The sequence below is a fragment of the Megascapheus bottae genome, chromosome 2 (genome assembly GCF_031878675.1).
Source record: "Megascapheus bottae isolate mThoBot1 chromosome 2, mThoBot2.hap1, whole genome shotgun sequence".
NCBI classification, from domain to species: Eukaryota; Metazoa; Chordata; class Mammalia; order Rodentia; family Geomyidae; genus Megascapheus; species Megascapheus bottae.
The window spans coordinates 48668270-48684783 of NC_143510.1; the positions used below are offsets into that span (position 1 = coordinate 48668270).

General features: G+C 42.1%; 1 protein-coding gene across 4 annotated transcripts in view; it reads left to right on the forward strand.

Moving 5' to 3' along the window:
• Window positions 1-16514, forward strand: part of Scn8a (sodium voltage-gated channel alpha subunit 8) — a 116152-nt gene that overhangs the window by 67247 nt on the left and 32391 nt on the right. For all 4 annotated transcript variants that reach the window (XM_090325960.1, XM_090325966.1, XM_090325952.1 and 1 more), the window contains exons 12-14: window positions 978-1110; window positions 10028-10266; window positions 14545-14718. In XM_090325960.1, the coding sequence (XP_090182086.1) occupies window positions 978-1110; window positions 10028-10266; window positions 14545-14718 (546 nt within the window). The remainder of the gene's footprint in view (window positions 1-977; window positions 1111-10027; window positions 10267-14544; window positions 14719-16514) is intronic.

A 16514-nucleotide genomic window follows, 5' to 3' on the forward strand; every position in this document is an offset into this window, starting at 1 on the left:
AATAGAGTAAGAGTGCTTCTATCCAAGGAAGAAACGACATCTAACACTCAAGGTTATCGGGAACCTAACTTCAATGAAATGTTGGGTAAAGATGATTTTTCCTTATTTTAGCATTAGATTATTTTAGCATTTAGATTAATTCTAGCCAAATTAAAAATGGGCTTGAAACCTGGCATGGTGGCTCACGCCTATAATCCTAGCTAATCAGGAGGCTGAGATCTGAGGATCAAGGTTCAAAGCCAGCCCAGGCACAAGAGGACCTGAGACTCTTATTCTCCAATTAACCTCTAGAAAATGGGAAGTGCAGCTTGGCTCAAGGGTAGGGTGGTAGCTTGAGCTGAAGAGCTCCAGGACCCACCCAAAAAAAAAAAAAAATGGGCTTGAGACTAGGACAGGAATACAGGAATATTCTTTGGTGGCAATATCACTAGGGAATCTAGTCTTTCTACTTGAAGCTTCAGCATAACCAGATAAAAGCCAGATTCTTTAGGTCATCATAGATCTTCATAAACTTAAATGGCTTGCTCTTATCTATAAAATTAAGCATGATTCATAGCCATCTTGTTTCATTCACTTGAAAAAGTTTCTGGGTTATAAGATGGAGTTTTCGTGGTTTTTGTTTTGTTTGGGGTTTTTGGTTTTTGGGGGTTTTTTTGTGAACTCTGGGCCTGGATGCTGTCCTTGAGCTCTTCAGCTCTAGACTACTGCCTTGCCCCTAAGCCACAGAGCCACTACTGCTTTTCTAATGGTTAATTTAATGCCTAGGCTGACTTTGAACTGCAATCCTCAGATCTCAGCCTCCTGAGTATATAGGATTACAGGCATGAGCCACTGACACCCAGCTAGTATCAAGATTTTTAAAAAGCAGTGCAGATCATATATATTCTTCACATTTTGTCTGTCCAGTAAGAGCTAGCCTTTTGTTTGTGAGATTTCTAAACTGTTTTATTTATTGGTTTTATCTATGTATTTTATAGGCAACAACTGAGGTGGAAATTAAGAAGAAAGGCCCCGGATCTCTTTTAGTTTCCATGGATCAGTTGGCCTCCTATGGGCGGAAGGACAGAATCAACAGTATAATGAGTGTTGTTACAAATACACTCGTAGAAGGTATGTGGCCTATGATGCCCGTCTCGGCTGCTGAGATGTAAATAAGTTGTGTGCGTGGTAAATATAACTCCTGTCCCTTGACATCAGTTTTGAAAAAAAAGGAAAAACTTCCTGTGAGCTTTTGGAATAGATCTTACTGATTATGGAAAACAAGGTCTAGAAGCTGTAGGCAAAGAATGAAATATAGATTCAGCTCTCCTGCCCCAGCATCATGCACGGATACAGTAGAAAGCTGAAGGAATGGCAGAGAATGAGATGCAGAGACTAGAGAGCCCCACGTAATCATCATGAGGAGCTGATTGGGTATTGTAAGCTATCAGGACATGGACACTAAGCACCACAGAGATTCAGTGATGGAATCCCATTAAAGGCCTCTGCCTCACAACATAGTTCTCAATTCTAAGTATTTACAGCCCTTTTGATTTTTCCTAAAGGAAGACTGTACCTAATTTTGCCTTTCCCATACACCCCCACATACCCATAAATATATCTGCTGCATGACTAGGTAATCTGAAACCCTTCTTACTTTGAGGACTTTTGCCACAGAGAAAGAGCAGCCACTGTGCAGTCCTAGCCTGTCTACAATGATACTGCTGCCAGTGCTGAATTCTCTGTGCTGTGTGGTTTCTCCATGATACAATGTAGCATGCTAAAGAGTATCTGAGGATTTTTCTTTAGATCTCTGTCCCCTTGGTAAATACCAGCCCTCTCTTAAGTTGTAGACAGACAGATCATATATCTTTCCCGGGCTCCTCTGGAACATAAAATCAGTAAATCTTTTTCTCATGAGATTCTGATTAATTCTGCCTGTCTCCCCTTTACTTGATTCATTTTGGTTTGACCAAGTCTATATGGGCAGGCTACTTTTTTTTTTTTTTTTTTTTTTGCCAGTTGTGGGCTTGAGCTCAGAGCCTGAGCACTGTCCTTGGACTTGCTCAAGGCTAGAGCTCTACCACTTGAATCGCAGAACCACTTCTGGCTTTTTTCTATATATGTGGTACCTAGGAATTGAACCTGGGTCTTTGTGCATGCTAGGCAAGCATTCTACCACTAGGCCAAATTCTTGGCCCCGGGAAGGCTACTTTTAAGGCTTCAGATTACTGTTAAGAGTTCATGTAGCTAGGCTAATAGAGAACTAAGCATAATCCCTCAGTAGCTAGACTTTCAACATTATCTTCCAGCTGTGGAAAACATTGTATTTTGAGTCATTTAAAGTCCAACACATCAAACTGTGTGTGTGTGGAGAGAGAATACTTAAGAATTCCTAAGAAGGAATTCCCCAGGAGTGTTTGTATCCACATATGTGAAGGAATTGGACTGTACCATAGCTACACTAATCTTGACAATGTGTCACGTAAAAGGAGTGTTGAACAAACAGCTTTCATCTGCCTGAACAACTTCCAACTTTCATTCATTCCCATTGAGGTCAGTGTCTGATAGACATCTTTAAGCCTTGTGGCAGGCAAATGACTTCAGATTTTAAGAATTCCAAGCTATGAAACACTAGCTTAAGAGCCTAGATTAATTTTATTCACTTGGAGACCTAGACAGAATTTCTCCGAGGATGTATGAGAATTCGTAAAGAAAGTTAACCTGTTAGAGAACAGGTACATTCCATTATTGCCATTGATGTAAGAACAGGAAAACTACCAATGCAATACAGCAGTTATTTATTGATGTCACAGTTACCTAGTACAGGGTCTGACAGAAGTAGATGCTCAAACAATGTTGTCATACTGAATTTTGCTTGGAACAGTGGAGGATGTTGGTATTATACCGTTCTTTCTGGAAGCTGTAATGGTTCATTCTTCTGCTGAGCTGGGTACAAGTCTTTGGAGCATCTTCTTCTTCTTTCCCCCATCCTCTAACCATCAGCATACATATAGGGGAAAAAAATAGAAGAAGAGTCACTTAGGGGATAAAGACAGATGCAGTGTATTCCTGAATAAGTAGCCATTCCACATTTTTTCCTTTCCCAGGGTCTCTGCTTCACAGAGCCTGTACCTGACCTGGCATTTTTCACTCAGGTATTTCTCCTATCCCAACATCTTGTCTTTGATTCCTTTTATTAAAGCTGATGGGATGGAACTATTATAAGCAGAGTAGTGAATGACTAGTATGAAGGAATTGAAAGGCATTAAGAAATGTCCACTTGGGGCCAGGAGTGTGGCCTAATGGTAGAGTGCTTGCCTGGCATGCATGAAGACTTGGCTTTGATTCCTCCGTACCACATACATAGAAAAAAAAAAGCTGGAAGTGATGATGAGGCTCAAGTGGTAGAGCTCTAGCCCTGAGAAAGTGCAAGGACAGTGCTCAGGCCCTGAGCTCAAGCCCAGGGATGGCAAAAAAAAAAGAAAGATCCACTTGGGTTAGTGTGGCCTAGTGGTAGAGTAGTTGCCTGGCTATGCATGAAGCCCTGGGTTTGATTCCTCCATACTACGTACACAGACACAGCTAGAAATGGTACTGTGGCTCAAGTGATAGAGCTCTACACTTGAAAGTTCAGGGACAGTGCTCAGATGCTAAGTTCAAGCCCCAGGACTGCCCTAAAAAAGAAAAAAAAATGAAATGAAATGTCCCCTTATATTTAACCATTGATTTCTCTGTATTTATTACTTGGTACATTAAAAACCCCAACTGAAAGAACCATTATTACTTGTCGGGGTCCTTCTACCCTGGTCCCTCTTGATCAGCAGGAGGGATAGGGAAAACACGCCCCGACCAGGACAAGCCAAGCGAGGAGAGGGCTCACTGTCCGCCTGCACCCAGCCCTCCTTCCCCAGAGGACAAACAGACGCATCAGCCAGGTTTGTCAAGGCAGGAATCTCCCCAAAAAACCCCTCCTGAGGAAGTCCCTCCAGCTAATATACCCTCACTCTAGGTCTCTGCAGAGAGTGATAAAGCTATAACACATCCGTAACCAATGTAATCAAGTCTTGCTCCCTGCCTCCTTGTCTTGTCTCAGCAGAAAGTTATTAGACATGGCCTTACTCGGTTCCCAGAATTCCTGATTTCCAGACTTGCACATAGGAAACTCTGATGTTACTTAACACATTCATTCATTCATTCATGCATTCATTTTTATCAGAAAGGATATTCTTATATACTAAGAAACCACTGTAGAGAATTCCAGAATACTATAATAAATGAGAAATCACTGCCTCCTCCACCTCATACCATTCTGTTGCAAACATGTTCAGCAGTATTGAATAAACGCTGCCAAATTTACTGCAAGCATAGCCATTAAACTTGGGGATGTTTGGGGGTAGCAGTAAAGCTATGGGACAAAGGGAAGGAATTGGAAGAGGAAGAGTTTAGAATTAGTGATGGTACTTGGTGTTACTCATTTTCATGTAAAACAATTGAGATTTCCCTAGAGGGAATGACTACAGGTGTTTTACCACTATTTATTTACAAGCAGTAGTATAGTTACTTTTCCAGTATCTACCTGTTCTGTGCAAGTATGGATTCAGTGAGACTGAGGACTCATCAGGATAGTACCGCCAAAGGATAGCGCATTGTAGGGGCTTAGAAACTGATGAATTGAGCTGAGAAAGACTCTTCTCTCCAGAAACCTCCTGGTCTGCCATCTTGGTTACGTAATAGACCCTCTCTGAAAACAGTTCCTAAATACCCATGAAGTTTCTCTGCAGAAACATCTCCAAAAATGTTCAGGGGAAAAGTGGGAGCCCCACAAATCTTTAAACTCCTTATGTTCATTCACCTATTCCCCCAGATCAAATACTTCACCGTCCACAATCTTTTTTTTTTTTTTGGCCAGTCCCTGTGGCTTTAATTCAGGGCCTGAGCACTGTCCTTGGGCTTTCCTCAAGCCTTAAGCTCTATCACTTGAGCCACATTACCACTTCCGGCTTTTTCTAGCTATGTGCGGTACTAAGGCATTGAACCCGGGTCTTCGTGCAAGCTAGGCAAGCACTCTACCACTAGGCCATGCTCCCAGCCCATGGTGAGTTTTCAGTCCTAAATTGTTTCCTAAATCTCTCTGTGCACCAAGCTTATAGTCCTAAAGAGACTGAAGTAGGAGGGAATCACTTGAGCCCATGATTTTAAGACTTCGTGGGTTACATACCAAGAACCCCACCACCCTCAGCTATCATAATAAATAAATAAATAAACTTCTTGTTCTCCTAATGATCTTTCATAGCTCTTAAGCTCTACATGTTTCTCCTTCTATAGAACAGATTATCATCTCAAGGATCTCCCCTTTGTGGTAACTGTGGATGGGAGATACACAGTATCCTTGTAGGTATCTTTTTGATGCCACAAAAGTAGGAAAATCCCCTGTTTTTAGGCAAGACTTGGAGCCTAGAGCATTGCAAGCATCACAATTGTGTCATCTGTCAGAAATGTGAACAGTCAGTGCTTCAACTTCCATGTGCCTGTGAACTGCAGACATTTGGAGAAGGGAGTTTTTTTTTTAAGGGAAGAGAACCAAATTTCCAAATATGTACTATAAGAATTTATGGAAATAAGAAAACCTTTTCATTTTCTTTTTTAGGGAAGAAAACTAAATTTACCTTGGGGAGGGAGGGAGTTCTTTGAGGAAGAAGCCAAAGCAAATTTTCTTCACAGACTTCCTTTCCCACGCAAACTCCTACGTGGCGCTTACTGTGGCCCTTGAATCTGAAAAACCACGGCAACCATTTTCTTAGCAACCAGGGAGCCAATCAGATACCCAACCAAAACCTCCCCATCTAAAATAAAGCCATCACCATGGGCGCCATCCAGCTGGGTGGAGAAAGGGAAAGGAGAATGATTTGTGGCTACCATCTTGTTCTTGGGGAAATGTTGGGAAACTTTTTTTTATTCCCTAAATGACTTTGATTTTGTCAGGAGGGGGGGAATCTGTTAAAGTTGATCATTTGGAAGTAATATCTTACTGCTAAGGATTATTGTTGTGGGGCCAGGAGGTGGCCTAGGGGTAGAGTGCTTGTTTAGTATGCACAAAGATCCGGGTTCAATTCCTCGGTACCACATACATTGAAAAGCCAGAAGTAGTGCTGTGGCTCAAGTGTCAGAGCACCAGCCTTGAGCAAAAAAAAAAAAAAAAAGCATCCAAGGACAGTGCTCAAGTACTCAAACCCTGAGTTCAATCCCCAGGACTTGGGGGGGGGAAAAAAGCAGGGGGGTGGGGAGTTTATTATTGTGATAAGTTTTTAAAGAGTATCCCCTCTTAAAGAGTATCCTCTGGTTAAGGGCCTTGAATTTTGAAATCTTGGCTGTTAATATTTTATATATAATTTGAGGAGAGCTTGGTTGCCTTGAGGCCTTGTGCCTGGGTTGGTATGACTGTTGGCGGAATAGTTCTCTACTCTTGCTCTCCACTCATTCCTTTTAATCTCAAACTGAGAGATAATCTAATATGACTTCTGTCTGTGTGCTAAGAGTCCTAGGACTCTGGAGATTGGAGCAAGAAGACTGTTGACTGGACTGGCTCCTATTTCTGCTTTACTTAGAATAGTTTCTAGTTTGTATATTCTATATGTTGGAGTCCACGTGAGGTTTTGTTTGAAAGGAAAAAAGGATAAGCTCTGCTTCCCACCCCCCACCCCTCAACCCACTCCCAGTCCTAGGGCTTGAACTCAGGGCCTGGGCACTGTCCTTGACCTTCTTTGCATTCAAGGCTAGCACTCTACCACTTGAGCCACAGCACCACTTCCAGCTTTTTTCTGTGTATGTGGTACGGAGGAATTGAACCCAGTGCATGCTAGGCAAGCACTCTTACCACTAGGCCACATTCCCAGCCCCTATTTTTGAGTAATTTATTGGCGATAAGATTCTCACAGAGGTAGCTTACATCTGTAATCCTTGCTACTCCAGAGGCTGAGATCTGAGTATTGAGGTTAAAAGCCAGACTGGAAAGAAAAGTGCATGAGACTCCTATTTCCAATTAACCACCAGAAAATGTAGCACTGTGGCTCAAAGTGATAGGCACTAGCCTTGAGCAAAAGAGCTCAGGAACACCACCCAAGCCCCAAGTTTAAGTCTCACAACCAAAAAAAAAGTCTCATGGACTCTCCTGCCTGGGCTGGCTTTGAACTGTAGTTCTCAGATCCCAGCCTTCTGAGTACCTAGGATTACAGACGTGTGCCACTGACACCTGGCTAGGCTCTGCTTTTTTAAAAAGTTAAGACAAAAAAAGACTAAGAATATGGAAATGGTGGCTTAGTGATAGAGTTTGTTACATCCCAGCCATTTTGGGGTCCCCAACCTCCCCCCCAGCCCCCGCCAGCAAGAGGGTCACCAACATTCAGTGAACGGAGCTAAGAGTCAGTTTAACAGCAGCGCAGTGACTGCTCTCCACCTTCGGGCTGATAGAGAACAGCCCCGACCTTCCGTGGGGCTGAGCTTTTAAAGGACAGCACCACACGCAGGTGGTCCTGTTCACCAGGGAAATACCACACGCAGCCCGTCAAGCAGGTTAAGCAGTTTTACAAGAAAAACAAAAACAATTAGACAGCTAACCCTGACAGGTTACTACAGAGTGCTTGCCTAGCATGCATGAAGCCCTGAGTTTGATTCCTCAGTAACAAACAGAAAAAGCTATAAGTGGTACTGTGGCTTAAGAGATAGCTAGCCTTGAGCAAAAGAAGCTCAGGGACAGTGCCCAGGCCCTAAGTTCAAGCTCCAGTACTGGGAACCAAGGAAGGAACGAAAGAAGGAAGGGAAGGAGGGAGGGAGGGAGGGAGGGAGGGAGGGAGGGAAGGTAGCTAAAAAGAAAAGAAGAAAAGCCAGGTGCCAGTGGCTCATGCCTGTAATCCTAGCTACTTAGGAAGCTGAGATCTAAGGATTGCAGTTCAAAGCCAGCGTGGGCATGAAAGTCCATGAGGCTCTTAATCTCCAATTAACCACCAGAAAACAGGAAGTGGTGCTATGGCTCAAGTGGTAGAGCATTAGCCTTGAGCTGAAGAGCTCAGGGACAGGGCCCAGGCCAAGAGTTCAAGCCCCACAACCGGACTGAAAAGAAGAAAAAAGAAAGAGGAAGAAGCTCAGAAAAAAAAATAATAAGGAATAGGAAGAATAGATAAAAAGAAGAAAGGAATGAAGCTTATATTGCTAACCTAGATGTGAACTGCAAACTCATTGAAAGTGGGGCCGATAACCTGTACCATTTTGAGACTAGTAGATATATTTCACGTGATGGCTAGCTGACTATGTACCTTTTCTGCTGATACAGATAATAATAGCAAATACTTCCACAGCACTTACTCTCTCTGAGGTGTTCTGAGGCACTACATAGCCATTGTAGCTCATTTAATTCTCACAGCAAATGGAAGTAGTTTGCACAACCGCCCAATTTAGTAAGTATCTGAGCTGGTATTAGAACCTACAGGTATATCCAGCTTCATCCTATGCTTTTGACAGCTTCTCCGATAGGTATAAGGATTGCCAAAAAAGGAGATTGCTACATGAGAGCCAAATTGCCAATCCACACTCTAGAGTAGGGTGTAGAATGTAGCAGCTCCAGCTAATGGCAGAGAGAGATTATATAGGGAATGGCAAGAAGGAAGTGATTGAAGTGGGTGCGGAAGTGACCTCAGAGCCGGGGGACCTCCTTCTGACCCCCAGGTGCCAGTTACCACTCATCCGGCAGTTATATGAATTTGTAGGGAAGGCCATATGCAGACTTGCATGGAGGGAGAACAAAAGAAGAGTCTACATGTGCTTTTGCATGGAGAGAAAACAGGGGAGGGGCCATTTTTCCAGGGTGGACCAAGCATTGTGCTACTGGCTACTTTACAAATAGAAGCTCCCTTAATTATCATGTTTTTTGTTCTGGTCCTGGGGCTTGAACTCTGGGCCTGGACACTGTCCCTAACATTTGTGCTCAAAACTAGCATACTACCACTTGAGCCACAGCCCCACTTCTCACTTCCAATTTTAGTGCTTAATTGGAGAGTCTCACAAACTTCCTTTCCCAGACTGGTTTTGAACCAAGATGCTCAGATCCCAGCCTACTGAGCAGTTAGCTATTTTTTTTTTTTTTTTTGCCAGTCCTGGGCTTGAGCTCAGGGCCTGAGCACTGTCCTTGGACTTTCTCAAGGCTAGAACTCTACCACTTGAGCCTCAACACCACTTCCGGCTTTTTTCTATGTATGTGGTACCGAGGAATCAAACCCGGGTCTTCGTGCATGCTAGGCAAGCACTCTACCACTAGGCCAAACCCCCGGCCCCAGCCTACTGAGTAGTTAGGATTATTGGCATGAGCCACCAGGGCCCAACTTCCCTTGATTCCTAATCAAAATCATATAACTAGATGACCTGAACTTACATGATAAAGTCCTCAAACTACAATAATCAGTGCCCTTTCTGGGTGCCAGTGGTTCACACCTGTAATCCTAGTGACTAGGGAGGCAGAGCCCTGAGAATCAGTGATTCCAAGCCGGTTGAAGCAAGAAAGTTCCTTAGACTCTTACCTTCAATTAATTACCCCCAAAATCCTGAAGCAGAGCTGTGGCTCAAGTGATATAGTGCTAGCCTTTAGCACAATAGCTCAGAGACAGCATCCAGGGCCTGTTTAAACCTCAAGACTCACTCGTGCGTGCTTACACACACATACACACACACACACACACACAGCCTTATTTTACAGACAAAGCAATTGAGGCTTAGAAAATTCAGCTACCTGAGATTGTGCCACTTTTGAGTATTAAGCCAGTTGAACCAGAAAGTCAGGCTCCAGAGTTGAAGCTGTACCCATCAAGTTCTGTCTGGGATATGGTGAATCGAGTCTTATTTATAGCTATACCATTATGGAGAGGGAAGTGACTTATTCTTCTCTAACATAAAAGGAAACACAAAATTGTCAGCATTTAAGCTGCCTTTAGTCACCTAGTAATAATGATAATAACCTAACCAGAGGACTGTACTGCATGTCCCCTTCTCTTTACTCCAGAGCTAGAAGAATCTCAGAGAAAATGCCCACCATGCTGGTATAAGTTTGCCAATACTTTCCTCATCTGGGAGTGTCATCCCTACTGGATAAAACTGAAAGAGATTGTGAACTTGATCGTTATGGACCCTTTTGTGGACTTAGCCATCACTATCTGCATTGTTCTAAATACACTGTTCATGGCCATGGAGCACCACCCTATGACACCGCAGTTTGAACATGTCCTGGCTGTAGGAAATCTGGTAAGATGGAGTTCTTTCTCCTGATGTTCAGATTTGAATATGTTCCGCCTCTACCACATCATGCTCTGTATGGAGAGCTGGAGTTGAGTTGGCAAGAAAGTAATAGTTAATTGGAAGACAAATGCTTCCACATATGCCACAGTGCCAGCCGCTTCTGCTTACTGTTGTGATCCCTTGGCTGTTTCCTTTCTGCAGAACTTTGAAGACGTCATTTAGGAGCTATTGTCAGGAAACCAACCGTGGTGACAGAATGGGAGACAAAGGACAGTGGGTTGGTTTCAGCATTCTGAGCCAAGGACTTCTGGATTTTGTTTTTTGTTTTATTTTATCATTCTGTTTCTCGCATGGATCCCTGCATTGCTCCAAAAATGTCACTTCCTTTTCACCTTAAGAACAAACATTCCAAGATAGGGAATCATTCTAGTGTATTAATCTCTGCACTGTTGCCTGCATTGTTGGATCTTACTTATCCATATGGAAACTATTTATGGTAAGGTTTTTTTTTAATTCCAACATCCAACTTCTGGGCCATCGTCCAGTTTCTGCCATTGGTTAAGCTGTGCCAAATTTATTTTAATGTTAGCTTAAGTCGAGTATGTGATTATGTTATTTAGAAGGTAAGTATTTAATTAAAAAAAAAAAGGTTAGTGTATCCTGAAGTCAAATAGTTACAATTCAGAGATGATATGTTTTCATTCTTTAATACAAAAATCAGAAGGTAATTGAATTTTGATCCATAGTAAGGAATTGGTTGGAAAGAGTCCTCTATCGGGGTAGGGAATGGATTTTTCTGTGGAGGGCTATTTGGATAAATAGCAACATCTACAGGCCATACAAAATTATCAGTAGATGCCGTCAACATGACTTTATACAGCCCAGGGGCAGCATCCCCACCCCTGCAAGGTCATCTGAGCCTCATTGTTCCTTATGAGTTATACCATGAGTAGTCTTCACTTTTCATTTCAACATGATCGCTGCCCAGCGTTGCTGTCTGACTCTCTGGCTATGTTTCTCTCTCACAAACACCCGTACACACACACAGAGTTTCTATCTTGTCAATATATTAATTAGCATATTTAAATATTTTTAGTTCTTATTCTGAAAACATTGTTTTCAGCTTGGAAGAATTCCTTAGCTTCCATGACCTTAATGCTACAGATTAAATGTCAGTTATTTTGTAAAATTCTCTCACTTTGGGCCAGTGTGATCTTCTTCATGATTATACATGACTTAAATACTTTGGTTGGAGTTTCACATGAATTGGGCTATCTTGTTCTTGTAGTTTCCATTTGTCCCCTGTCTAGGTTTGATTACTTGATTAGGGTAATATTTGTCAGGCTTCTCCCTGTTTGCTTGCTTGCTTGCTTGCTTTTCTAGTCTTGGGGCTTGAACTCAGGGCTTGACCACTGTCCTTGAGCTTTCTCAAGGCTAGAGCTCTACCCCTTGAGCCACAGCACCAGTTCCATTTTTTTCTATCTATATGGTACTGAGGAATCAAACCCAGGTCTTTGTGCATGCTAAGCAAGCACTCTACCACTAGGCCAAACCCCCAGCCCGAATAGTTACTTTCTCTATATTAAAAAATGCTATTCACATTAAATGGCAACCCCTTTGTGTAACTACTTAAAAATAATAAAAATATAATTTCAAAAATGATATTTGTAAGCTGGGCACTAGTGGCTCATGCCTATAATCCTAGCTACTCAAGTGTCTGAGATCTCAGAATTGTAGTTCAAAGCCAGGCCGGACAGAAAAGTCCAATAAACCACATAAAAAACAGAAGTGGAGCTGTGGCTTAAAGTGGAAGAGCATTACACTTGAACAAGAGAGCTCAGGGACAGCACTCAGCCCCTGAGTTCAAACCCCACGACCAACTCAAAAAAAAAAAAAAGTTTAGTCAAGTACCAGTGCTCATACATATAATCCTAGCTCCGCAGGAGGCTGAGATCTGAGGATCACAGTTCAAAGTAAGCCTGGGCAGCAAAGTCCTCAGAACTCTCATTTCTAATTAATCGCCAAAAAAACAAATGTAGAGCAGTGGCTTAAGTAGTAGAGTGCTAGCTAGCCTTGAGCAAGAGAAGCTCTGGGATAGTCACCAGGCCCTGAGTTCAAGCTCAAGGACCAGAACAACAGCAACAAAAATGCTACTCATTTATTCTCATGTTGAGAGAGCTACTTTTTATTTTTATTTTTTTTTGCCACTCTTAGATCTTGAACTCGGGACCTGAGCACTGTCTTTGGGCTTTCTCAAGGCTAACACTCTACCACTTGAGCCACAGCACCATTTCCAGCTTTTTCTGTGTATGTGGTACTAAGAAATCGGACCCAGGTCTTTGTGCATGCTAGGCAAGCACTCTCCCACTAGGCCAAACTCCCAGCCTGGACAGCTGCTTTTTCTAAAATTAATAAGTGTCTTTAAGGAAGATACTACCTAAATGTCCTATTTAACTTTTATTTATTTCACTATAGACTCAAAGTTTTAGTTTTATGTACTGAGCTATTTATTTTGATGCTTAAACTGTCTCTGATTTGGTCATCAACCATTCAACCTGGTTTCTGTGTCTTTTGATAATATCCTCATCCCTTCCTTGTGTTCTGGTATCACAAAATGTTCTAGGATAGTTTTGCATTTTTCCTGTTCTAAGCTGAGCATCAGCAATTCTCAAGAAGACCTCATTCTTTTCTTGAAAATAGTATTTTAATGTCAAGATCTGGAGTCTGAGTGTGCTTACTGCTTGAAGCTACAAACTTCAGTGGAGAGCTCCCTGGCTGTACATAGTAACAATCTTGAAGGGATGCTGTCACCTCCATTCTAGTCCAGCACCACAGGGTTTTCTCCTTTTCTTTCTTCCTCTGTTTGTAACTCCTCCACAGTAAGAAACCAGTTGTCACTACCTTTGATACACTTATTCAATTAGAAAGCCACCATTGCATCTTATTACAACCATTCAGGCTCTGACACCCAATACTAGGAACTGGTAAGTTACACACAGATAGATGCTACATGCTCCCCTCAGCATTCTCACCACTGCCTCACATGGGTGCCCCTCAAACTTCTCAGACTCTGGCAGCCCATCCCAGGCCCTGCACATCCTTGTTTCCTTCTACCCCCACTTGACTCCGGAAATATCACCAGGAGCCTCCCCCTGCATGGAGCTCTCCTCACTGTACAGCAGGCTTTTCCCAGCAGAGGGAAAAGCTTGACCCCTGACTCCTATGCTAAATCACCACTCTAAGAGCTCACTCTGTAGGACTTCCTTCCCTCTGATTCAGTCCACATCTTCCTCACTCTACTACTCTGAGTGGTCACTCAGGTTTTGATACCCAAATTGAGTCTTTCTCTGTGGGGTCCCTTCCTGCCTCACTAATAGATCCTCCCATATGGACTTTTTCCCTGCTTAGGCTCCCACTCTGCCAGCAACCATACTGCTTCTAATGGATCCCTCAGCATGGACACCCCTCCTCAGTACTGATAGCCCATACCAAGCTCTTCATTTACAGTGGAATCTCTTCCCTTCTCAAGGTCAAGGACTGACTCCCCTGCAAAGTGCCCTGCTTCCCTACTTAGCTTCCAGCACTTTTATCAGGCTTCCTTCCAAATAGATCACAGCAGTTTTACAACCTAATGAATAAAAAGTTGTCTCTAAAAATGTAATATTCAGTACAAGCCCTTATGTGGGTAACCTAGAATGAGGCTATTGGGCTTGTCACAAGCTGCACCTGGGATTTGACCTTTTCCTCCAGCATGCTACCTTACTAAGGCCTTAAAGACATATAAAGCCCTGGGAAGTGGGAGGATACATTATTGATAATGATAGTCACTCTACTATAAAAATGGAGCACCCTCTGATCATTCTACCCCCTCACTCATTCCCTCTGTTCCTGTACTCTCTACCCCTCACCTACCTAGCATCTATAATCATTATCTATTGTTTCTATGAGACTGATTTTTTTTAAAGGCATAGATATCAAGCATATACATTCAGATGACTGCTGACTCTTTAAAAGGATCAGGTAACCTGTGTGCTATTAGCATTGCTTAGATTGTTCTTGTTTACCCTTTGAACAACAGCATGAATTGAGTGGCTGTAGCAATAATGATAGAGACTTTGGGCTTGCGGACTTCATCTAAGAGGATAATGAGATTTTCCTGCCTTATGTGAGGTGCTCATGGGACATCTGACTTCTACGTTTCATGGATGTGTTATATCCCAAGAGGATAAAAAGCATCTTCTTCCTGTTGTTTCTTTTCCTTACCTCCTGCCTTCCCTTCTTCAGGTTTTCACTGGAATTTTCACAGCAGAAATGTTCCTGAAGCTCATAGCCATGGATCCCTACTATTATTTCCAAGAAGGTTGGAACATTTTTGACGGATTTATTGTCTCCCTCAGTTTAATGGAACTGGGTCTAGCAGACGTGGAGGGGCTTTCGGTGCTGCGATCTTTCCGATTGGTATTCCATATTTCTCCAATTTCTTTTAACATTTCCTATCTTGCAACTATGATATACAGCTTAATTTAATGTTGTAAAAAAAAAGTCTTAGATACATTCTGCTTCCGCTTCATTTAGTCATTTAGTTGACTTAGCTGCTAAAATATTAAAAAACTTTTCTGCTAAATGCATACTGTAGAAATTTGTTTTTACAATTAATAAGCAACAGATTGGAATACAATGTAATCACGTATGGAGACATAACAATGAAATCCTCCATAACTAAGAAAAAAGCTAATAAAAGGTCAGTAAGCAACAGAATCAATATTGGGGAAATTTCTCAGAAAGTAGTGCATAATCTAAAAGATGGACAATTTCCATGAACCTTTCTGAGGCTAAACATGGGTTGCTTATGAGCTATTTTCTTTTCTAAACATCCCCCCTGAAATAGGAAGACCCTCTCTGTGTCCAAAGATGGCTTTCCCTTATTTCTTCTGTTGTGATGACCCCTTCCAGAAAGTGAGAATAAAGTAATTTGTTAAGTTCTATTAAATTGTTGTGTGCTGGATCTATTTTCCATATCATTAGCTAAGAAAAATTTTTATTAATGTATGTGGCTAAATTAATGTTGAAATTACTAAAATAATAGGGAGATGAGTTAATGAAATCCTTAAAGCAGGGATATAAAGCATGTCCACATAAGTCCCTGTAGGCCTAGGTACCCGAAGCACAAATTTTCCACTGCTTCCCTAGCATTAGAACTGGTTTTGCTTTCCTTTCCAGATCAGGAAAATTCTACCACCCTTACAGCCCAACATACTTCAGACTTTTTCACTGGGATATTCAGTGAGCAAAGAAAGAGAATTAGAATAGAGTGAAACTACAGAGATTGCACTGGGCCCAAGTCCAGAATAACATCTGCCTAATTCCTGAAACTACTGCTTGCCCACCCCAATCTCAACTGGACTTTCTGAGAAATCTTTTATTATCTCAAGTACATGAGGAAGGATTAGAAGACAAAAACCTTAGCACTAAATTCCAAATAAATTAGAAGCTAGGCAGGGTAAGCAATGTGAGTGTTCCAGCTGTGCACAGAAGCTGGTGAATCTTGAACTCTCATATAAGACACACTAGTCACTTGAAGCAGAGGTCCACATCTGTCAGGATTCCTGTTCTGTTACATGTCAGTTATTTGCTAACTTGTGATACCTGGCAGTGAACTTATTATTATTGTTGGAATGACCAGGTCACTATGGTTTTAATGCATTATAATTCTGTCTGAAATCATTCATAACAGAACAGATATTCTTGATGGATAGGAACTAATTACGGTATAAGCCCTTTTTATAAAATGTTTGATATGTGAAACTACCTCTATTTGGGAGGTGTACTCTTTTCTTCCATGTTATTCTGAGCATACCACAAAGTGATGTCCGTGTTGATTTTTGTTTTTTCTTAAATCGAAAAGCAAAAGGGAAATGCAGAAAGCAAAGGGGAGATACCAGAATTTTTTAATGCTTGCTTTTTTTGTGTGTGGGGGGGGGAGGTGACAGGGTTTAAACTAGGCCTGGGTGCTATCTCTGAGCTCTTCAGCTCAAGGCTGCTGCCCTACCCTTGAGCCAAGCTTCATTTCCTGTTTTCTAGAGGTTAATTGGAGATAAGAATGTCAGGTCCTTTTGTGCCTGGGCTGGCTTTGAACCTTGATCCTCAGATCTCAGCCTCCTGAGTAGCTAGGATTATAGGTGTGAGCCACCGCACCCAGCTTGCTTGCTTTTACTGTCCTCTTTTCGTTTCTTGCAGACCACATATTCTTTGCA